General features: G+C 39.1%; 2 protein-coding genes across 3 annotated transcripts in view; one reads left to right on the forward strand and one right to left on the reverse strand.

Moving 5' to 3' along the window:
* xpnpep3 (X-prolyl aminopeptidase 3, mitochondrial) overlaps window positions 1-109 on the reverse strand; it is a 35638-nt gene extending 35529 nt beyond the window's left edge. Inside the window, exon 1 of one of the 2 annotated variants that reach the window (XM_063016993.1) lies at window positions 18-109. The gene's annotated coding sequence lies outside the window, so the exon portion shown is untranslated. The remainder of the gene's footprint in view (window positions 1-17) is intronic. The other variant, XM_063017002.1, reaches the window with a different exon arrangement.
* st13 (ST13 Hsp70 interacting protein) lies at window positions 34-26879 on the forward strand. Its single transcript, XM_063017024.1, has 13 exons — window positions 34-124; window positions 10719-10836; window positions 11255-11306; window positions 12856-12952; window positions 13044-13117; window positions 13197-13263; window positions 15667-15751; window positions 15871-15981; window positions 17178-17280; window positions 18600-18716; window positions 21683-21740; window positions 23185-23273; window positions 25034-26879. The coding sequence occupies exons 2-13, from the start codon at window positions 10727-10729 to the stop codon at window positions 25169-25171; spliced, it is 1101 nt and encodes a 366-aa protein (XP_062873094.1). The 5' UTR covers window positions 34-124; window positions 10719-10726; the 3' UTR covers window positions 25172-26879.
* Window positions 26880-27040: the final 161 nt, after the last annotated feature.

Genomic DNA, 27040 nt, shown 5'->3' on the forward strand with positions numbered 1-27040 from the left:
GCATGCGCACCACTCACCTCTCTGATCCACCACGACGTCGGTTGGACTGAGTTTGGATTTTTCTGGCGAACTGAAACTCGGAAGCGAAGAGAAACAGAAGCGTAACGATTCACCGTTAATCCAGGTAACACCGCGATACTAAACCGAGCACTTTAACGTTCATACAACGCTTATTTACGCTGATAAACACTGAGCGGTTTAACGGTCGATTCCAGAAGCTTCTGCTCGACACGAGCGTGAGCGCGCGCACTATCAGCACAGTGCACCGATTATAAACTATATATTTATATTATTACTGTTTATAAACTACATATTCACATCATGCACCGATTATAAACTATATTTATATTATTACTGTTTATAAACTACATATTCACATCATGTACTGATTATAAACTATATTTATATTATTACTGTTTATAAACTACATATTCACATCATGCACCGATTATAAACTATATATATATTATTACTGATTATAAACTATATTTATATTATTACTGTTTATAAACTACATATTCACATCATGTACTGATTATAAACTACATATTCACATCATGTACTGATTATAAACTACATATTCACATCATGTACTGATTATAAACTACATATTCACATCATGTACTGATTATAAACTACATATTCACATCATGTACTGATTATAAACTACATATTCACATCATGTACTGATTATAAACTACATATTCATATCATGTACTGATTATAAACTACATATTCACATCATGTACTGATTATAAACTACATATTCACATCATGTACTGATTATAAACTACATATTCACATCATGCACTGATTATAAACTACATATTCACATCATGTACTGATTATAAACTACATATTCACATCATGTACTGATTATAAACTACATATTCACATCATGCACTGATTATAAACTACATATTCACATCATGTACTGATTATAAACTACATATTCACATCATGTACTGATTATAAACTACATATTCACATCATGTACTGATTATAAACTACATATTCACATCATGTACTGATTATAAACTACATATTCACATCATGTACTGATTATAAACTACATATTCACATCATGTACTGATTATAAACTACATATTCACATCATGTACTGATTATAAACTACATATACACATCATGTACTGATTATAAACTACATATTCACATCATGTACTGATTATAAACTACATATTCACATCATGTACTGATTATAAACTACATATTCACATCATGTACTGATTATAAACTACATATTCACATCATGTACTGATTATAAACTACATATTCACATCATGCACCGATTATAAACTATATTTATATTATTACTGTTTATAAACTACATATTCACATCATGCACCGATTATAAACTATATTTATATTATTACTGTTTATAAACTACATATTCACATCATGCACCGATTATAAACTATATTTATATTATTACTGTTTATAAACTACATATTCACATCATGTACTGATTATAAACTATATTTATATTATTACTGATTATAAACTACATATTCACATCATGCACCGATTATAAACTATATATATATTATTACTGTTTATAAACTACATATTCACATCATGCACCGATTATAAACTATATTTATATTATTACTGTTTATAAACTACATATTCACATCATGCACCGATTATAAACTATATTTATATTATTACTGTTTATAAACTACATATTCACATCATGTACTGATTATAAACTATATTTATATTATTACTGATTATAAACTACATATTCACATCATGCACCGATTATAAACTATATATATATTATTACTGTTTATAAACTACATATTCACATCATGCACCGATTATAAACTATATTTATATTATTACTGTTTATAAACTACATATTCACATCATGCACCGATTATAAACTATATATATATTATTACTGTTTATAAACTACATATTCACATCATGCACCGATTATAAACTATATTTATATTATTACTGATTATAAACTACATATTCACATCATGCACCGATTATAAACTATATATATATTATTACTGTTTATAAACTACATATTCACATCATGCACCGATTATAAACTATATTTATATTATTACTGATTATAAACTACATATTCACATCATGCACCGATTATAAACTATATATATATTATTACTGTTTATAAACTACATATTCACATCATGCACCGATTATAAACTATATTTATATTATTACTGTTTATAAACTACATATTCACATCATGTACTGATTATAAACTATATATATATTATTACTGTTTATAAACTACATATTCACATCATGCACCGATTATAAACTATATATATATTATTACTGTTTATAAACTACATATTCACATCATGTACTGATTATAAACTATATTTATATTATTACTGTTTATAAACTACATATTCACATCATGCACTGATTATAAACTACATATTCACATCATGCACTGATTATAAACTACATATTCACATCATGTACTGATTATAAACTACATATTCACATCATGCACTGATTATAAACTACATATTCACATCATGTACTGATTATAAACTACATATTCACATCATGTACTGATTATAAACTACATATTCACATCATGTACTGATTATAAACTACATATTCACATCATGCACTGATTATAAACTACATATTCACATCATGTACTGATTATAAACTACATATTCACATCATGTACTGATTATAAACTACATATTCACATCATGCACTGATTATAAACTACATATTCACATCATGTACTGATTATAAACTACATATTCACATCATGTACTGATTATAAACTACATATTCACATCATGTACTGATTATAAACTACATATTCACATCATGTACTGATTATAAACTACATATTCACATCATGCACTGATTATAAAACTACATATTCACATCATGTACTGATTATAAACTACATATTCACATCATGTACTGATTATAAACTACATATTCACATCATGTACTGATTATAAACTACATATTCACATCATGTACTGATTATAAACTACATATTCACATCATGCACCGATTATAAACTACATATTCACATCATGTACTGATTATAAACTACATATTCACATCATGCACTGATTATAAACTACATATTCACATCATGTACTGATTATAAACTACATATTCACATCATGTACTGATTATAAACTACATATTCACATCATGCACTGATTATAAACTACATATTCACATCATGTACTGATTATAAACTACATATTCACATCATGCACTGATTATAAACTACATATTCACATCATGTACTGATTATAAACTACATATTCACATCATGTACTGATTATAAACTACATATTCACATCATGTACTGATTATAAACTACATATTCACATCATGCACTGATTATAAACTACATATTCACATCATGCACTGATTATAAACTACATATTCACATCATGTACTGATTATATACTACATATTCACATCATGTACTGATTATAAACTACATATTCACATCATGCACTGATTATAAACTACATATTCACATCATGTACTGATTATAAACTACATATTCACATCATGCACTGATTATAAACTACATATTCACATCATGTACTGATTATAAACTACATATTCACATCATGTACTGCTTATAAACTACATATTCACATCATGTACTGATTATAAACTACATATTCACATCATGTACTGATTATAAACTATATTTATATTATTACTGATTATAAACTACATATTCACATCATGCACTGATTATAAACTACATATTCACATCATGCACTGATTATAAACTACATATTCACATCATGCACTGATTATAAACTACATATTCACATCATGTACTGATTATAAACTACATATTCACATCATGCACTGATTATAAACTACATATTCACATCATGTACTGATTATAAACTACATATTCACATCATGTACTGATTATAAACTACATATTCACATCATGTACTGATTATAAACTACATATTCACATCATGTACTGATTATAAACTACATATTCACATCATGTACTGATTATAAACTACATATTCACATCATGCACTGATTATAAACTACATATTCACATCATGTACTGATTATAAACTACATATTCACATCATGTACTGATTATAAACTACATATTCACATCATGTACTGATTATAAACTACATATTCACATCATGTACTGATTATAAACTACATATTCACATCATGTACTGATTATAAACTACATATTCACATCATGTACTGATTATAAACTACATATTCACATCATGTACTGATTATAAACTACATATTCACATCATGCACTGATTATAAACTACATATTCACATCATGTACTGATTATAAACTACATATTAACATCATGTACTGATTATAAACTACATATTAACATCATGTACTGATTATAAACTACATATTCACATCATGTACTGATTATAAACTACATATTAACATCATGTACTGATTATAAACTACATATTCACATCATGCACTGATTATAAACTACATATTCACATCATGTACTGATTATAAACTACATATTCACATCATGCACTGATTATAAACTACATATTCACATCATGTACTGATTATAAACTACATATACACATCATGTACTGATTATAAACTACATATTCACATCATGCACTGATTATAAACTACATATTCACATCATGTACTGATTATAAACTACATATTCACATCATGCACTGATTATAAACTACATATTCACATCATGCACTGATTATAAACTACATATTCACATCATGCACTGATTATAAACTACATATTCACATCATGTACTGATTATAAACTACATATACACATCATGTACTGATTATAAACTACATATTCACATCATGCACTGATTATAAACTACATATTCACATCATGTACTGATTATAAACTACATATTCACATCATGTACTGATTATAAACTACATATTCACATCATGCACTGATTATAAACTACATATTCACATCATGTACTGATTATAAACTACATATTCACATCATGTACTGATTATAAACTACATATTCACATCATGTACTGATTATAAACTACATATTCACATCATGCACTGATTATAAACTACATATTCACATCATGTACTGATTATAAACTACATATTAACATCATGTACTGATTATAAACTACATATTCACATGTACTGATTATAAACTACATATTCACATCATGTACTGATTATAAACTACATATTCACATCATGTACTGATTATAAACTACATATTCACATCATGTACTGATTATAAACTACATATACACATCATGTACTGATTATAAACTACATATTCACATCATGTACTGATTATAAACTACATATTCACATCATGCACTGATTATAAACTACATATTCACATCATGTACTGATTATAAACTACATATACACATCATGCACTGATTATAAACTACATATTCACATCATGTACTGATTATAAACTACATATACACATCATGTACTGATTATAAACTACATATTCACATCATGCACCGATTATAAACTACATATTCACATCATGTACTGATTATAAACTACATATTCACATCATGTACTGATTATAAACTACATATTCACATCATGCACTGATTATAAACTACATATTCACATCATGTACTGATTATAAACTACATATTAACATCATGTACTGATTATAAACTACATATTCACATCATGTACTGATTATAAACTACATATTCACATCATGCACTGATTATAAACTACATATTCACATCATGTACTGATTATAAACTACATATTCACATCATGCACTGATTATAAACTACATATTCACATCATGTACTGATTATAAACTACATATTCACATCATGTACTGATTATAAACTACATATTCACATCATGCACTGATTATAAACTACATATTCACATCATGTACTGATTATAAACTACATATTCACATCATGCACTGATTATAAACTACATATTCACATCATGTACTGATTATAAACTACATATTCACATCATGTACTGATTATAAACTACATATTCACGTCATGTACTGATTATAAACTACATATTCACGTCATGTACTGATTATAAACTACATATTCACATCATGTACTGATTATAAACTACATATTCACATCATTTACTGATTATAAACTACATATTTATATTATTACTGATTATAAACTACATATTCACATCATGTACTGATTATAAACTACATATTCACATCATGTACTGATTATAAACTACATATTCACATCATGTACTGATTATAAACTACATATTCACATCATGCACTGATTATAAACTACATATTCACATCATGTACTGATTATAAACTACATATTCACATCATGTACTGATTATAAACTACATATTTATATTATTACTGATTATAAACTACATATTCACATCATGTACTGATTATAAACTACATATTCACATCATGTACTGATTATAAACTACATATTTATATTATTACTGATTATAAACTACATATTCACATCATGTACTGATTATAAACTACATATTCACATCATGTACTGATTATAAACTACATATTCACATCATGCACTGATTATAAACTACATATTCACATCATGTACTGATTATAAACTACATATTCACATCATGCACTGATTATAAACTACATATTCACATCATGTACTGATTATAAACTACATATTTATATTATTACTGATTATAAACTACATATTCACATCATGTACTGATTATAAACTACATATTCACATCATGTACTGATTATAAACTACATATTCACATCATGCACTGATTATAAACTACATATTCACATCATGTACTGATTATAAACTACATATTCACATCATGTACTGATTATAAACTACATATTCACATCATGCACTGATTATAAACTACATATTCACATCATGTACTGATTATAAACTACATATTAACATCATGTACTGATTATAAACTACATATTCACATCATGTACTGATTATAAACTACATATTCACATCATGCACTGATTATAAACTACATATTCACATCATGTACTGATTATAAACTACATATTCACATCATGCACTGATTATAAACTACATATTCACATCATGTACTGATTATAAACTACATATTCACATCATGTACTGCTTATAAACTACATATTCACATCATGCACTGATTATAAACTACATATTCACATCATGTACTGATTATAAACTACATATTCACATCATGTACTGATTATAAACTACATATTCACATCATGCACTGATTATAAACTACATATTCACATCATGTACTGATTATAAACTACATATTCACATCATGCACTGATTATAAACTACATATTCACATCATGTACTGATTATAAACTACATATTCACATCATGTACTGATTATAAACTACATATTCACATCATGTACTGATTATAAACTACATATTCACATCATGTACTGATTATAAACTACATATTCACATCATGTACTGATTATAAACTACATATTCACATCATGTACTGATTATAAACTACATATTCACATCATGTACTGATTATAAACTACATATTCACATCATGTACTGATTATAAACTACATATTCACATCATGTACTGATTATAAACTACATATTCACATCATGTACTGATTATAAACTACATATTCACATCATGTACTGATTATAAACTACATATTCACGTCATGTACTGATTATAAACTACATATTCACATCATGTACTGATTATAAACTACATATTCACATCATGTACTGATTATAAACTACATATTCACATCATGCACTGATTATAAACTACATATTCACATCATGTACTGATTATAAACTACATATTCACATCATGTACTGATTATAAACTACATATTCACATCATGCACTGATTATAAACTACATATTCACATCATGTACTGATTATAAACTACATATTCACATCATGTACTGATTATAAACTACATATTCACATCATGTACTGATTATAAACTACATATTCACATCATGTACTGATTATAAACTACATATTCACATCATGTACTGATTATAAACTACATATTCACATCATGTACTGATTATAAACTACATGTTCACATCATGTACTGATTATAAACTACATATTCACATCATGTACTGATTATAAACTACATATTCACATCATGCACTGATTATAAACTACATATTCACATCATGCACTGATTATAAACTACATATTCACATCATGTACTGATTATAAACTACATATTCACATCATGCACTGATTATAAACTACATATTCACATCATGTACTGATTATAAACTACATATTCACATCATGTACTGATTATAAACTACATATTCACATCATGTACTGATTATAAACTACATATTCATATCATGTACTGATTATAAACTACATATTCACATCATGTACTGATTATAAACTACATATTCACATCATGCACCGATTATAAACTACATATTCACATCATGTACTGATTATAAACTACATATTCACATCATGTACTGATTATAAACTACATATTCACATCATGTACTGCTTATAAACTACATATTCACATCATGTACTGATTATAAACTACATATTCACATCATGTACTGATTATAAACTACATATTCACATCATGTACTGATTATAAACTACATATTCACATCATGTACTGATTATAAACTACATATTCACATCATGTACTGATTATAAACTACATATTCACATCATGTACTGATTATAAACTACATATTCACATCATGTACTGATTATAAACTACATATTCACATCATGTACTGATTATAAACTACATATTCACATCATGCACTGATTATAAACTACATATTCACATCATGCACTGATTATAAACTACATATTCACATCATGCACTGATTATAAACTACATATTCACATCATGTACTGATTATAAACTACATATACACATCATGTACTGATTATAAACTACATATTCACATCATGTACTGATTATAAACTACATATTCACATCATGCACTGATTATAAACTACATATTCACATCATGTACTGATTATAAACTACATATTCACATCATGTACTGATTATAAACTACATATACACATCATGTACTGATTATAAACTACATATTCACATCATGTACTGATTATAAACTACATATTCACATCATGCACTGATTATAAACTACATATTCACATCATGCACTGATTATAAACTACATATTCACATCATGTACTGATTATAAACTACATATACACATCATGTACTGATTATAAACTACATATTCACATCATGTACTGATTATAAACTACATATTCACATCATGTACTGATTATAAACTACATATTCACATCATGTACTGATTATAAACTACATATTCACATCATGTACTGATTATAAACTACATATTCACATCATGTACTGATTATAAACTACATATTCACATCATGTACTGATTATAAACTACATATTCACATCATGTACTGATTATAAACTACATATTCACATCATGTACTGATTATAAACTACATATTCACATCATGTACTGATTATAAACTACATATTCACATCATGTACTGATTATAAACTACATATTCACATCATGTACTGATTATAAACTACATATTCACATCATGTACTGATTATAAACTACATATTCACATCATGTACTGATTATAAACTACATATTCACATCATGTACTGATTATAAACTACATATTCACATCATGTACTGATTATAAACTACATATTCACATCATGTACTGATTATAAACTACATATTCACATCATGTACTGATTATAAACTACATATTCACATCATGTACTGATTATAAACTACATATTCACATCATGTACTGATTATAAACTACATATTCACATCATGCACTGATTATAAACTACATATTCACATCATGTACTGATTATAAACTACATATTCACATCATGTACTGATTATAAACTACATATTCACATCATGTACTGATTATAAACTACATATTCACATCATGTACTGATTATAAACTACATATTCACATCATGTACTGATTATAAACTACATATTCACATCATGTACTGATTATAAACTACATATTCACATCATGTACTAATTATAAACTACATATTCACATCATGCACTGATTATAAACTACATATTCACATCATGTACTGATTATAAACTACATATTCACATCATGCACTGATTATAAACTACATATTCACATCATGTACTGATTATAAACTACATATTCACATCATGTACTGATTATAAACTACATATACACATCATGTACTGATTATAAACTACATATTCACATCATGTACTGATTATAAACTACATATTCACATCATGTACTGATTATAAACTACATATTCACATCATGCACTGATTATAAACTACATATTCACATCATGCACTGATTATAAACTACATATTCACATCATGTACTGATTATAAACTACATATTTACATCATGCACTGATTATGAACTACATATTCACATCATGTACTGCTTATAAACTACATATTCACATCATTTACTGGAGTACTATTGGCCTAGGCACTGCTATGCATCCACTGTTGGGCTCTTGAGCAAGGCCCCTAACCCTGTCTGTTCCAGGTGCGCCGTACAATGACTGACCCTGCGTTCTGACCCCAGATTCCAAACAAGCTCTGTATATGTGAAAAAAGCATTTCATTGTACAGTACATGTGTGTGTATATGATCATTAAAGACGTTCCTATTCCAGTGTTGGAGATGGACCCACAGAAACTGACCGAGCTGAAGGGCTTCGTAAGCTTGTGTAAGGAGAACCCGGCCGTGCTGCACCTACCTGAGATGGGCTTCTTCCGCTCCTGGCTGCAGGGGTAAGAACTCATGACCACACACTCAAATCATGCTGTGGTGTCTGGTACAGACCAACAGAAGATCTACTGTGGCTCAAATTGGAGACCGTTTTAATCCTGGTGAGGTTAATGTGGTCACTGTACATGGTCACACAGACCTGGAGCAATAGACCACTGAAGTCGTGCATTATTCTGTAGTCCTCGTTATGCCCATATTTGGAGACCCGGGTCTAAGCCCGATTTCCAATGGCAAAAATGTGTGACCCTCCATGACCCACCATGACCCTGACCAGGTTAAAGTGGTGGTGAAACAGACAGTGAATGAATAAATGAATATATTTTCATGCACAGAGAAGTTTCAATTACTGTCATTTCATCCTGCTTGATATTAGACCTGTGTGTGTGTGTGTGTGTGTGTGTGTGTGTGTTTCACTTTCAGACTAGGTGCAACTATCCCACCTCCACCCAAAAACACCGGCTCCTCCTGCAAGGTAAACACACACACACACACACACACACACACACACGTTTCTGTGCAACCAGAAGTTTGTGAACAGCTCACACGTACACTTCAGTATGCAATATCAGTGATAGCTCAGTGGTTAAGGTACTGGACTAGTAATCAGAAGGTTGCCGGTTCAAGCCCCGCCACCACCAAGTTGCCACTGTTGGGCCCCTGAGCAAGGCCCTTAACCCTCAATTAAAAAAAAAAAAAAAAACGTGTTCAGTCATAACTGTAAGTCGCTTTGGATAAAATCGTCTGCTAAATGCCGTAAATGTAAATGCAAATACCAAGCCTCATTCTTTCCACTAGATGTTGGAACATGACTGTGGGGATTTGCTTCTCTTTAGCCACAAGTTATAAGTACAATGACAGCATTCAGCATTACAGTTGTGACCGTCTACAGTACAAGCTTTACCCTCTGATCACCTATCCTGTACCACAACCACTAAGCTTCCACTGCACACAAGTAAAACTGGGCGCTGGCTCACAGTCAGCATTCCAGTTCAAAGCAGCTAGATTGGTATGCGGTCAGGGCTCCGTGTGACCCATCACCAGTCTCACCAAACCATATTCTTTTTAATCAATCCGATCACTCACTCACTCACTACCTTAACCGCTTATCCAATCAGGGTCGCACGGGGGGCATTTGGGCTGCTGGAGCCTATCCCAGCTTTTCAATGGACGCAAGGCACACAGTAACACCCTGGACGGGGCGCCAGCCCATCGCAGGGCACACATATACACACACCCATTCACCTATAGGGCAATTCAGTGTCTCCAATTAACCTGACTGCATGTCTTTGGACTGTGGGAGGAAACCGGAGCTCCCTGAGGAAACCCACGCAGACACGGGGAGAACAATGTTCAGCACAGAAAGGACCCGGATCACCCCGCATGGGGATCGAACCCAAGACCTTCTTGCTGTGAGCCATCGTGCCACCCTTCAATCCAATTACCCGATCAAATTTCGCTTTCTCTACCGATGCTGACCTCCACTCTGATTAAGGAGAGCCGTGACTAACACACGCCCCCTCGGACACTCGTGCAGTTCTGACCGCTACTTTTCACCTGCACGAGGAGGGTTCACAATTTGAAATGTTATCAGTCATGAAGAAGCCCCTCCGACATTCCCTATCTAATGGACGAGCCCATCACTGTCTGTTTGGGCACCCAGCTTGTCGGTAGCAGATCTGAGGTTGGAACTCGTAAGTTTGAGATACTGCCGAGCCACCCACGTGCAGGAACAGGCATTCCCCAAACTGTTTCCAGGTTAAGTCCCTGATGTCTGCCGAATCCAGACTCCTTTTGGTTAGTAGAGTCTTTTTGTATTACTCTGGAGTTTCCACTGCTCAAGATTCCAGAGCTGCTGTGCTTTACACCAGGCTTTCTTTAAATCCAGAGCTGGAGGTCGACGGCTCTTCAGAGTTCCAGGTTTCTCAGCTCTGGACTAGTACTGGACTTGTAATCAGAAGCTACTTCTGTGATTGGCTGAGATTAAAACACACCCGGATTAACATGTCTGTTGTTCTGTACAGGGAAGCTGTCCGTGTGATGAAGGACCAGCCCACAAAACGACCCCGCCCCCTCAGCCAGAGCCGGCTCGGCCCTCCGAGAGCGAGGAGAGTGACCTAGGTGCGGCGGCGTTTCCACGATGCTAATTTCTCTCTGATTTGTAGCATAACGTTCTGACCGGCGGATGTGACTCTGTGTCTCATCTGTGCAGAGTTCGAGATGGACGGAGTGATCGAGCCGGACACAGACGACGTCCAGGAGATGGGCGACTACGAGAACCTGGAGGTAACGACCGGCACAGGCAGGGCATCGTGGTGACCCGAGTCGGGTGTGGACGGTAAAATAAACTCTGCTGATTTTTTAGGTGACTGAAGAGATGATGGAGCAGGCCAGCGAGAAGAAGATGCAGGCTATCGATGCTCTGGGAGAGGGTGAGGAACGCTTTTTGGAACCTTTCTGTTCCTCTATCGTGGCGCTCTCACGCTAAACCTTCCTGTTGTACAGAATAAGAATTATTCAACCTGAGTTCTGGTGGTTTGGGCACTGGCTTACAGTCAGCATTTCAAAACTCCTCTGTTTGACCCATCATCAGTCTCACCACACTATTTTTATGCATGAGATTTTCGCTCGGCGACTGGTCGGCGCTAGATTTGCCGGCTCGGGAGCAACTCGGCGTTCGCTCGGTGATCGAAACTCGGCTCTCAATCGCTATGTGTGAACTCCTCAACAACTCGATCCAAGACGCTCGGCGACCGAAGAGAGATATCTAGCTTGTCAAATGTCTGGATCTGAGTTGCCCGACTGGCAATAAGTGCTTTGTCGAACAGCAAATGAGAACGCAAGATACGGTGTGAGGGGAAACGCAGGGGAGGAGTGTAAGAGGTGGTACAGGGGCGTAATATAGTTTATATCAGAATACATCAGCACACACAAGTTATACAGTATTTCTGACCTTATCGTTCTCTACTAAACATAACACCCACGCTGCATTGCAAATAATATTTATTAACCTCCAACTCACTATAGAACAATCCAAGCAAAATTCACTCAGATTCTTTTATTTTTTCTCCTTGATTTTATGCTGCACATTAGAGCACAAACTTTGATCACTCACTACTTGTTGACGTTCATTTTTGGACGTGGTGTCATTAAACCTCTCGTCACCTCTTGCGTTTTTGTGACAAAATGTAGTTTGGGAGACCAGAGAAGCTCGCCTGCGATTCCAGTTGGTGATAGATCGTGTAGTGTAAAACCCCCTATCACCGATCAGTCGTGTAGTGTGAAAGCCACACCGACTTGAAAGACTCCCGATTACAAGAGATCCAGTCGTGTAGTGGGAACCGTACAGCGACCCGACCACTTGGAAAGTCGTGTAGTGTGAACTTGGCATTACCGGACAAAATCTGGAAAACCGAACGTCTGAAGTGTGTGAAGACCAGTATTTCAGTAATCGTCCTCTAGACGCCGCACGTCTCTCTGTTTACATGAGTGAGAGGTTTTGTTTTGTCATGAGTCTCGCTTTGTTCTCGCCTTTATGCTTCATTTTTGCATGTTAGGGTGCTTAGTTATGGCTTTGAAAGACAAAAGAAGTGGTTTAGCGAGAAAGGGCGCGTTTAGGTCAAGGATGGGCAAACTTTTTTGCTCAAGGGCCACACTGGGTTTTAAAATTTGACAGTAGCAGATGGGATGGGGGTGAACTAATATACACCGATCAGCCATAACATTAACACCACCTCCTTGTTTCCACACATTTTATCAGCTCCACTTACCATATAGAAGCTCTTTGTAGTTCTACAATTACTGACTGTAGTCCATATGTTTCTCTGCATGCTTTTTTAGCCTGCTTTCATGCTGTTCTTCAATGGTCAGGACCCCCACAGGACCCCCACAGAGCAGGTATTATTTAGGTGGTGGATCATTCTCAGCACTGCAGTGACACTGACATGGTGGTGGTGTGTTAGTGTGTGTTGTGCTGGTATGAGTGGATCAGACACAGCAGCACTGCTGGAGTTTTTAAATACCGTGTCCACTCACTGTCCACTCTATTAGACACTCCTACCTAGTTGGTCCACCTTGTAGATGTGAAGTCAGAGACGATCGCTCATCTATTGCTGCTGTTTGAGTCGGTCATCTTCTACACCTTCATCAGTGGTCACAGGACGCTGCCCACGGGGCGCTGTTGGCTGGATATATTTGGTTGGTGGACTATTCTCAGTCCAGCAGTGACAGTGAGGTGTTTAAAACTTCCAGCAGCGCTACTGTGTCTGATCCACTCATACCAGCACAACACACACTAACACACCACCACCATGTCAGAGTCACTGCAGTGCTGAGATTGATCCACCACCTAAATAATACCTGCTCTGTGGTGGTCCTGTGGGGGTCCTGACCATTGAAGAACAGCATGAAAGGGGGCTAACAAAGCATGCAGAGAAACAGATGGACTACAGTCAGTAATTGTAGAACTACAAAGTGCTTCTATATGGTAAGTGGAGCTGATAAAATGGACAGTGAGTGTAGAAACAAGAAGGTGGTTTTAATGTTATGTTATGTTTAGGACCTTAGTGCTGGATTCCTCTGTATGACTTGGCGGATTCGACTGTGGGTTCTCGGCACAGCGTCCACCTGGCTTAGGAGCTACGTATGCAAACAAGGATGATTCTGATTGGCTAAGCTTTCAGCGGTCTATCGGAGTACTCACACCCCCTTCCAACACCTCCAGGGCACAAACCGAATTCGTCACCACAACCACACCCCTTTAATATTTTCTATTTAAATTAATATATATATGTGTGTGTGTGTGTGTGTGTGTGTGTGTGTGTGTGTGTGAACAGGTGAGCTGCAGAAAGCTCTGGATTTGTTCACCGAGGCCATCAAACTGAACCCACGCTCGGCCATCCTGTACGCCAAGAGAGCAAGGTGAGTCGCCAACAAGCTCATCTGTTATTATGCTAATTCAGCAGTGATGAGAGGTTGCTGTTTTGACTAAGTGTGTGTGTGTGTGTGTGTGTGTGTGTGTGTGTGTGTGTGTGGAACAGTGTGTATATAAAGATGCAGAAGCCCAACGCTGCGATCCGAGACTGCGTCAGAGCCATCGATATAAACCCCGACTCGGCTCAGCCGTATAAGTGGAGAGGAAAAGCACACAGGTGGGTCGAGACCTCGGAGATCCAGGTTTGAACCTCAGCTGTTCTATCTTTGCAGACATGACTGGCTGTGTCTGAGGGAGGGAGGGTGGTGGCTGAACAGTCTGACCATTGGGGTGCACTTGTCTAGGACTTTCGCCCCTAAGCCCGGATACCATAAGGAGGGTTGGGTCAGGAAGGGCATCGTGGGTAAAAACTGTGGGATGGCACCGGATGGCACTCTCTGTCTATTTGAATTATATACTTAAAAATATGGACTTTCACGTTTGACTTTTGCATCATTTATTGGCTGCTTTTATCCAAGCGACTTACAATTGTTACTGAATAAAACTAAAGGAATTAAGGGCCTTGCTCAGGGGCCCAACGGTGGCAGCTTGGCAGAGGTGGGGCTTGAACCAGCGACCTTCTGATCATTAGTCATTTACATTTATGGCATTTAGCAGATGCTCTTATCTGAAGCATGGCAGTATACAGTCTGAGCAATTGAGGTTTAAGGGCCTCGCTCAAGGGCCCAACGGTGGCAGCTTGGCAGAGAAGAGGCTTGAACCAGCGACCTTCTGATCATTAGCTATTTACATTTTTGCTTTTTAGCACATGCCTTTATGCAAAGCATGGCAGTATACAGTCTGAGCAATCGAGGTTTAAGGGCCTCGCTCTAGGGCCCGACAGTGACAACCTGGCAGAGGGAGGTAGGGCTTGAACCAGCGACCTTCCGATCACTAGTCCAGTACCTTGACCACTAAGCGACTGCTGTCCAAGCTGCTGCATCATTTTTTTTATTCCCCGTTTCATTTCGATTTATCCTGGTCAGGGTCGCTGTGGGTGCCAATCCATCGCAGGGCTTCAGCCGTCCTCTCTTCTTTAGACAAAGCCAGTCGTGTCTGCGTGGACGCCCGGTCGGTCGCTAGCACTACTGCGATTCAAACCCGGATCAGAAAGGTGCTGGGAATTATAATGCTAAACATCCCAGTCACAGTGCTGGAACCCGAGACCAGTTTACGTACTGGTTTAGCCTCTAAACCAGTGAAATCATGGCAGGTATTAAAGCTGCATCATGTTGAGTTCCCAGTTCCACACCAGATATCACAGTGGTCTTATTTAGTGGACCAGTACAGAACAGGTCCAGATTAGCGCCTGGTTGGTTGAAAGGATGTGCGGTATCAACGTCTCATGCCGTCAGGTGTGTTTGTTTCTCTCAGGTTGCTCGGTCACTGGGAGGAGGCAGCTAAAGATCTGGCCACAGCCTGCAAACTGGACTACGATGACGACGCCAGTGCCATGCTTAAAGAGGTTCAGCCCAAAGTATGTACACCCCCCCATACACACACACACACACACACACACACACAGCAGCCTACAGTCTCTTCAAAGCGTTTCAGTATCATTACAGTACACACAAATACACACACACCTAGACCTGACTGCATGTCTTTGGACTGTGGGAGGAAACTGGAGCACCCGGAGGAAACCCACACAGGCAGAACATGCAAACTCCTGGGAATCAAAACACAGTGCTACACCGGGGAGGGGGGGGGAAATGTCTACAGCCAAGCAAGCTTTACACTGATCAACCATAACATTAAAACCACCTCCTTGTTTCTACACTCACTGTCCATTTTATCAGCTCCACTTACCATATAGAAGCACTTTGTAGTTCTACAATTACTGACTGTAGTCCATCTGTTTCTCTACATGCTTTGTTAGCCCCCTTTCATGCTGTTCTTCAGTGGTCAGGACCCCCACAGGACCACCACAGAGCAGGTATTATTTAGGTGGTGGATCATTCTCAGCACTGCAGTGACACTGACATGGTGGTGGTGTGTTAGTGTGTGTTGTGCTGGTATGAGTGGATCAGACACAGCAGCGCTGCTGGACTGAGAATAGTCCACCAACCAAAAATATCCAGCCGACAGCGCCCCGTGGGCAGCGTCATGTGACCGCTGATGAAGGTCTAGAAGATGACCGACTCAAACAGCAGCAATAGATGAGCGATCGTCTCTGACTTTACATCTACAAGGTGGACCGACTAGGTAGGAGTGTCTAATAGAGTGGACAGTGAGTGGACACGGTATTTAAAAACTCCAGCAGCGCTGCTGTGTCTGATCCACACATACCAGCACAACACACACTAACACACCACCACCATGTCAGTGTCACTGCAGTGCTGAGAATGATCCACCACCTAAATAATACCTGCTCTGTGGTGGTCCTGACAATTGAAGAACAGCATGAAAGGGGGGTAACAAAGCATGTAGAGAAACAGATGGACTACAGTCAGTAATTGTAGAACTACAAAGTGCTTCTATATGGTAAGTGGAGCTGATAAAATAGACAGTGAGTGTAGAAACAAGGAGGTGGTTCTAATGTTATGGCTGACAGGTGTAAAGCTTGCTTGGCTGTAGACATTTTGCACTTAAGGCCACTGTTGGGCCCTTGAGCGAGGCCCTTAACTCCTCAATTGCAGGTTGCTTTGGATAAAGCATCTGTTTAATGCAGTAGATGTAGTCACAGACAAAGACCTGTTGCGTAAATGCTATGACATGAAGTGCACACGGATGTGGACTGTGCTCACCCGTGTGTGTGTGTGTGTGTGTGTGTGTGTGTGTGTGTGTGTTTCTCAGGCCAACAAGATCATCGAGCACCGGCGTAAGTACGAGCGCAAGCGTGAGGAGCAAGAGATCAAAGAGAGACAGGAGCGAGTAAAGAAGGCCAGAGAGGAACACGAGAGAGCACAGAGGGTGAGAGAACCTCGAGAACCTTGTACACCAGTGGTTAAAGTACTAGACTAGGAATTGAAAGGTCACTGGTTCCCACCACTGTCAGATTAAGCAAGGTCCTTAAACCTTAATTGTTTAGACTGTGTACTGTCGCAGTACTGTAAGTCGTTTAGGATAAAAACGTCTGCTAAAGCACCGGGGGGTCGACAGGGGCCGGGAAAAACTCCCTAAATATTATCAGGAAGACGCCTCGACAGGAGCCAGACTGCTCAGTCGTTGAAGCTCTGGTGTTTTTTTTTTTAGCTTGTGTAAAATCCTCAGTGAGCAGTCACGTATCAGCCAATGAGAGCAAGCATCAGAGTGCAAGTAATATTTCAATAAAAGCAGCAAAGCAGAACTGCTGTGTCCCAAAAACCACAATGTCCACTAGACAAATTAGTTATTCGCCAAACACTGTAAAAAAAAAAAAAGTATGAGATTTGAAACGCAGCCCTTCAGATCACCAGCTGAAGCAGCGCCTCTCCTCTCTATGTGTAGCTCATACCATGATTAATGAAAATATGTACCGGGTTCCTAATAAAGTGCTCAGTGGGGGGAGTGTTTGACTAATAAATGAGCTACAGGAGGATGACCGATTGGTAACAGTCAGTAATTGTATACCACAAAATCTCATCTGTATTGTACGTGTAGCTCATACAATGATTAATGAAAATATGTACCGGGTAGGTGTTCCTAATAAAGTGCTCAGTGGGGGGGGGGGGGGGGGGGGGGGGGGTGTTTGACTGATAAATGACGTACAGGAGGATTACAGATTGGTAACAGTCAGTAATTGTATACCCCCAAAATCTCATCTGTACTGTATGTGTAGCTCATTCGATGAATAATGAAAATATGTACCGGATAGGTGTTCCTAATAAAGTGCTCAGTGGGGGGGAGGTGTTTGACTGATAAATGAGCTACAGGAGGATGACAGATTGGTAACAGTCAGTAATTGTATACCCCAAAATCTCATCTGTATTGTACGTGTAGCTCATACAATGATTAATGAAAATATGTACCGGATAGGTGTTCCTAATAAAGTGCTCAGTGGGGGGGGGGTTTGACTGATAAATGAGGTACGGGAGGATGACCGATTGGTAACAGTCAGTAATTGTATACCCCAAAATCTCATCTTTATTGTACGTGTAGCTCATACGATGATTAATGAAAATATGTACCGGGTAGGTGTTCCTAATAAAGTGCTCAGTGGGGGGAGTGTTTGACTGATAAATGAGCTACAGGAGGATTACAGATTGGTAACAGTCAGTAATTGTATACCCCAAAATCTCATCTGTACTGTACGTGTAGCTCATACAATGATTAATGAAAATATGTACCGGATAGGTGTTCCTAATAAAGTGCTCAGTGGGGGGAGTGTTTGACTGATAAATGACGTACAGGAGGATTACAGATTGGTAACAGTCAGTAATTGTATACCCCAAAATCTCATCTGTATTGTACGTGTAGCTCATACGATGATTAATGAAAATATGTACCGGATAGGTGTTCCTAATAAAGTGCTCAGTGGGGGGAGTGTTTGACTGATAAATGAGGTACGGGAGGATGTCCGATTGGTAACAGTCAGTAATTGTATACCCCAAAATCTCATCTGTATTGTACGTGTAGCTCATTCGATGATTAATGAAAATATGTACCGGATAGGTGTTCCTAATAAAGTGCTCAGTGGGGGGAGTGTTTGACTGATAAATGACGTACAGGAGGATGACCGATTGGTAACAGTCAGTAATTGTATACCCCCAAAATCTCATCTGTATTGTACGTGTAGCTCATACGATGATTAATGAAAATATGTACCGGATAGGTGTTCCTAATAAAGTGCTCAGTGGGGGGGGGGGGGGGGGGGGGGGTTTGACTGATAAATGAGGTACGGGAGGATGTCCGATTGGTAACAGTCAGTAATTGTATACCCCCAAATCTCATCTGTATTGTACGTGTAGCTCATACGATGATTAATGAAAATATGTACCGGATAGGTGTTCCTAATAAAGTGCTCAGTGGGGGGAGTGTTTGACTGATAAATGAGCCACAGGTGAATGACTGAGATTGGTATACAGTCAGTAATTGTATACCAGTGTGCTCAATCAGTTATTCGCCAAACACAAAAAAAAATAGTACGAGATTTGAATAGCGCAGCCCTTTTGAATAGCGAGTTTTGAATAGTAAACCCAGACGTTTCATCCCGAACGACTACATGCACCCTGTGAAACACTCCTCGTTCCTGTAGTGTTCCTTCATTTGGAGTTATAATATGTAGTGGGGCATAGCGTGCTAGCAAACAACTGCGGGGTGTCGCGCCCAGCAGAGCCACCGACCAGACCGCGCGTCCACACGAACCCGATTGCTCGTGTTTGATGAAGGGCTGGCCGGACGGCGTCTCTTCCCACTGTTCCTGCTATATGTGACCGGTCCAGGCCCCTGTGCGAGTGTGTGTGGGGTCACATGGAGGTGAGCGTGGGAACCGAATGCTGGCAGGTGAAAAGAAGCGGTTGCATATTGGACACGTGTCGAAGCGGAGGTGAGGTGAACCGGCTCTCGCACTCTTGATCAGATCCAGGGTTTGCAGGAATTGCATATGACTAAATTTGGGGGGGGATAAAGGGGGAAAACTTCAGATTGGAAAGGGGCGTGGTTGTTGAGTGCAGTTACCAAGCGCTTCTTTTCACCTACCAGGGGGGGGGGGGGGGGGGTCTCACAGAGTGCAGCATCTCATACAGCTCTCGAGTTCGTATCGCAGCCAGACAGCAAATCACTATCTGTGACTGTGATGGTAGAAATAATAACAGTCAGTACTTGATCCTCTGATCCTCTGTTATCAGTAATGAAAAGGGTAAATAAAAATAAAGTGTCGAGTTATTCTGCATCCCTAGTGTGTTCTAGTGTGGGGTGTGTTATTATCTCATGCTCTGTGTGTGTGTGTGTGTGTGTAGGAACAGGAAAGTCGGCAGCAGGCAGGAGGAGCACAAGGAGGTTTCCCAGGATTCCCAGGTACTAATTATAGAAGCACAGACAGGTCACGGTGTTCCTAAAACAGTCACGTCTGGGTCTCTTGGGTAGCGCAGCCGCCTAATGAGATCAAGTTCAGATCTCGGCGGTGCTACCAACCTTAGTACGTCCGAATACACGGTGTACACAAAGAGGTACGCGAGAAGTACCCGGATGACCTACTTATTGTGCAGCCACGTTTGAGTATGCAAGCGGTGCACACTTGCGGTCCGCGAATGTATCCCATAATGCAACTGGAGCTGCGTAGGCGTTCGAAACGGAATAAGAAACAAGAAAGATGGCGGAAAACGGAGAGTCCTCTGTTCACAAGTGTAAGTAAGATCAATAAAATAAAAATTTGAAAGACAACACGATAAATATCCAAAATATTGGCGAGTGGGGTTCGTAATGAGTCTGTAACCATGGTGATATTACGTCATCACGTCATCACTTGACGTTGGTAAGATGGCGGACGTAGTACATAGCGGTGTTGTGTGCATACTGCACACTTCTGTACTGAGAGTATGTACTTCTTTACCGGCCGAGTAGTGCATACTTCCTCCAATCTAGTACGTACTCTGTAAGTATGCGATTCCGGACGCAGCTCTGGTGTAACTCTGAGTGAGGGGATCCACCGCTGGCTGGCGTCAAAAAAGGAAGGTGTTGGACATCGTATCGAGACTCAGCTCTGCCTGCCGGCTGAGGCTGAGCGGCCACACGAACGACGATTGGCCTGTTGTTCAGATATGGGCGGGACTAAGCCGGATGGGGTCTCTCTCTCTCATGACCGGTGCAATTACGACCTCTGCTGGCTGATTGATGGCGCCTGCACAGAGATGAGAAAAGAGTGCTCTCAGGGTGTGTCTCTCCGTACACAACGCTGAGCTGCACTGCACTCGCCAAAGTGTATGTGATAAGATGCATACGGCTGCTGCCCACGTGTCGGAGGGGGCGTGGGTTAGCTTCGTTCTCCTCAATCAGAGCGTGGATCGCCATTGGTGGAGAGGATGCATGACGCAATCGGGCAATTGGCCGAGCCAAAGGGGAGAAAGGCTGTGACTCCGCCCACATTCAGTTCCAGAAGCAGTCGTGCTATAAGAAGGAAAGTCGAAAGCATTACACTATATGGCCAAAAGTATTCGGACGCCTGACCGTGAGCTTGTCGTATTAAAACAGAGTGACCTCTCTGTAACCTTGTGTGTCTGTGGGAATTTGTGCCCATTCGGTCAAAAGACGGAAGCATGTGTATGGGTGGGCACTGAGGCACAGAGTTGTTCAGTGTGGATGAGGTCAGGGTCTCTGTGCAGCTTTCCTTCATGTCTTTATAGAGCAGTCATGCTAGAACAGGAAAGGTCCTTCCCTAAACTGTTGCTGCAAAGTCTGAAGCTTGTAGTTTCCTTTATATAACTGGTTAGTAACTTGTATGGGCGCTGTGTGAATCCTCCAGGTGGCGCTGGTTTCCCAGGCGGCGCTCCGTTCGGCATGCCCGGCCTGCAGGAGCTCTTTAATGACCCGGAGGTGCTCATGGCCATGAAGGTACGGAGCCGAACACACACACACACACACACACACACACACACACACACCGAGCACTTTATTAGGTACGCCTGTCTGCATCATTCATTCACAAGGTTTAAAAATCCCAACAACACTGCTGCACCTGCTACACTATACCACTGTTATCATGTTAGGTGTTATTGCAGTGCTGAGAATGATCCACCCTATAATATCTGCTCTGTGAATGGGTGGGGGGGGCTTTTGACTGGAGGATGACACATTGGTAACAATCAGTAATTGTATACCCCAAAATCTCATCTGTATTGTGCGTGTAGCTCATACTGTGATCAATGAAAATATGTACCGGATAGGTGTTCCTAATAAAGTGCTCAGTGGGGGGGGGGGGGGGAGTGTTTGACTGATAAATGAGCTACAGGAGGATGACCGATTGGTAACAGTCAGTAATTGTATACCCCAAAATCTCATCTGTATTGTACGTGTAGCTCATACTGTGATCAATGAAAATATGTACCGGATAGGTGTTCCTAATAAAGTGCTCAGTGGGGGGGGGAGTGTTTGACTGATAAATGAGCTACAGGAGGATGACCGATTGGTAACAGTCAGTAATTGTATACCCCAAAATGTCATCTGTATTGTACGTGTAGCTCATACGATGATTAATGAAAATATGTACCGGATAGGTGTTCCTAATAAAGTGCTCAGTGGGGGGGGGGGGTTTGACTGATAAATGAGGTACGGGAGGATGACCGATTGGTAACAGTCAGTAATTGTATACCCCAAAATCTTATCTGTATTGTACGTGTAGCTCATACGATGATCAATGAAAATATGTACCGGATAGGTGTTCCTAATAAAGTGCTCAGTGGGGGGGGGGGGGTTTGACTGATAAATGAGGTACGGGAGGATGACCGATTGGTAACAGTCAGTAATTGTATACCCCAAAATCTCATCTGTATTGTACATGTAGCTCATTCGATGATTAATGAAAATATGTACCGGATAGGTGTTCCTAATAAAGTGCTCAGTGGGGGGGGGGTTTGACTGATAAATGAGGTACGGGAGGATGACCGATTGGTAACAGTCAGTAATTGTATACCCCAAAATCTTATCTGTATTGTACGTGTAGCTCATACAATGATCAATGAAAATATGTACCGGATAGGTGTTCCTAATAAAGTGCTCAGTGGGGGGGGGGTTTGACTGATAAATGAGGTACGGGAGGATGACCGATTGGTAACAGTCAGTAATTGTATACCCCAAAATCTTATCTGTATTGTACGTGTAGCTCATACAATGATCAATGAAAATATGTACCGGATAGGTGTTCCTAATAAAGTGCTCAGTGGGGGGGGGGGGGGTTGTTTGACTGATAAATGACGTACAGGAGGATGACCGATTGGTAACAGTCAGTAATTGTATACCCCAAAATCTCATCTGTATGGTACGTGTAGCTCATACGATGATTAATGAAAGTATGTACCGGATAGGTGTTTCTAATAAAGTGCTCAGTGGGGGGGGGGGGGGGGGGGGGGGGGGTTTTGACTGGAAATGAGGTACAGGAGGATGACCGATTGGTAACAGTCAGTAATTGTATACCCCAAAATCTCATCTGTATTGTACGTGTAGCTCATACGATGATAAATAAAGTGCTCGGTGTGTGTTAATCACTAAGGCGTGTGTGTGTGTGTGTGTGTGTGTGCGCGTGTGTGTGCGCGTGTGTGTGCGCGTGTGTGTGTGTGTGTGTGTGTGTGTGTGTGTGTGTGTGTGTGTGTGTGTAGGACCCCGAGGTGATGGCAGCCTTCCAGGACGTGGCGCAGAACCCGGCCAACATCTCCAAGTACCAGAGCAACCCCAAAATCATGGCGCTCATCAACAAACTCGGCTCCAAGTTCGGCGGCCCTCAGGGCCAACCGTAGCCGCGTTCGTACGGGTGTACAGGGGTGGGTGTGGCGAGGCAGGCGAGATTAGTGGGTCAGGGTTCAGTTTCTTTCTACAGTCCCTTTATTTTCCCTTTACACACACACACACACACACACACACACACACACACACACACACACACACACACACACACACACACACACAGAGACAGCCAGCACCACCACAGCAGGGTTAGGGGGGACAGGAGGGAGGAACTGGGGATGGGCTCTGGTTTTCGGGGTGTGGTGTTGTATAGATAATCGATGTAAAGCACTAACACTGCCTTCAGGTCCTGGCAGGTTCAAAATCTCTGCTACGTTAGTGTGTGTCTTTCTTAAATGATGGGACGCTGCTCGTTCGCTGCTTTCCCCACACAGACCAGAACGTGTAAAGAACTGTGATAATCAAATGAAACCTGTACTGGTGTGTGACGTCCATATCGACAGGCATCATGTGACCATTACACAGGTACACAGCGGCTCCCTGAGCATCGGGGCGAAAGTATTCGGACACCTGACCGTCAGACTACCTTTAGACTTGACCAATTCTGAGTGTTGACTGACCGCCTGGGATTTGAAAATACACTGTATGGTCAAAAGTATCTGGACGTCCCATTTCAAATACAAATGGTATTAAAATAGACTGACCTCTGTGTGATCTTTTACATTTACAGCATTATTCTTTTATCCAAAGCGACTTACAGTACTGTGACAGTATATTTACGATTAAGGGCCTTGCTTAAGGACCCAACAGTGGCAACCTGGCAGTGGTGGGGCTTGAACCAGTAACCTTCTGATTACTAGTCCAGTACCTTAACCGCTAGGATACAACTGCCTCTTAAACTCTTCTGAAGTATGCCTATAAGAATTTGTCCCCATTCGTAAGTGTACGGCTGGGCGTTGATCGATCAGTTGATGTTCCGGTTCATTCCAGAGCTGTTGAGTGCCAGAACAGGAAAGGGCCTTCCCTAAACTGTTGCTACAATGCAGAAGCAGGTCATTTTCCTTATTTAGTTGATTTATTACATGACCGTTGAGGCTGAAACACTCAGTACATTCAGTAATTAGACGGTGGGCGGCACTGTCGTCTCACAGCAAGAAGGTCCCGGGTTCGATCCCCAGGTGGGGCGGTCCGGGTCCTTTCTGTGTGGAGTTTGCATGTTCTCCCCGTGTCCGTGTGGGTTTCCTCCCACAGTCCAAAGACAGTGAATTGGAGACACTAAATTGTCCATGACTGAATGAATGAGTAACTACCGTTCCTGTCATGAATGTAACCGAAGTGTGAAACATGACGTTAAAATCCTAATAAACAAACACACAATCAGACGGGGCGTCCCAATACTTCTGTCCACATAGTGTATCACAGACAGGACCTGAAGGCAGAATCGGTGGACGCTGGGCTCTCGTACGTCAGATGTTCTATCACTGATCACAGATTTAGTCCTTAATAACGCAGTATGAACCTGGACTAGAGCCTCAGATCAAACAGAATCAGGTTTAGATCGAGGGTTGATCGTTATGGGTGATTTAGTCGCTGTGATTAAACTGGACCGGTCATTAGTATTCTTGTGACCTTCGAGGGAGCGTCCAGCTGCAGACGTTTGGTGGAAGTTTCTCCTCATCACATTCTCATCTTCTAATAAACACAATCTCATGGACGAATGGTTTAAAATCAATAATCAATAAAAGATGTGATTGTACAGAATTCGTCTGGTTCTTATACTGGATATACATCATCTGGACAAAAGTATTGGGACACCAAACGTTTTATCTACAGGAGCTTTTATGACTCCCCTTTTTCGAGGGTGTATATTCGCCCGACACTCACTCCCTCGGACGTGTGCGCAGTTCACCAATCCCTTCTTG

This window comes from Trichomycterus rosablanca, chromosome 2 (assembly GCF_030014385.1).
Source record: "Trichomycterus rosablanca isolate fTriRos1 chromosome 2, fTriRos1.hap1, whole genome shotgun sequence".
Classification (NCBI taxonomy): Eukaryota; Metazoa; Chordata; class Actinopteri; order Siluriformes; family Trichomycteridae; genus Trichomycterus; species Trichomycterus rosablanca.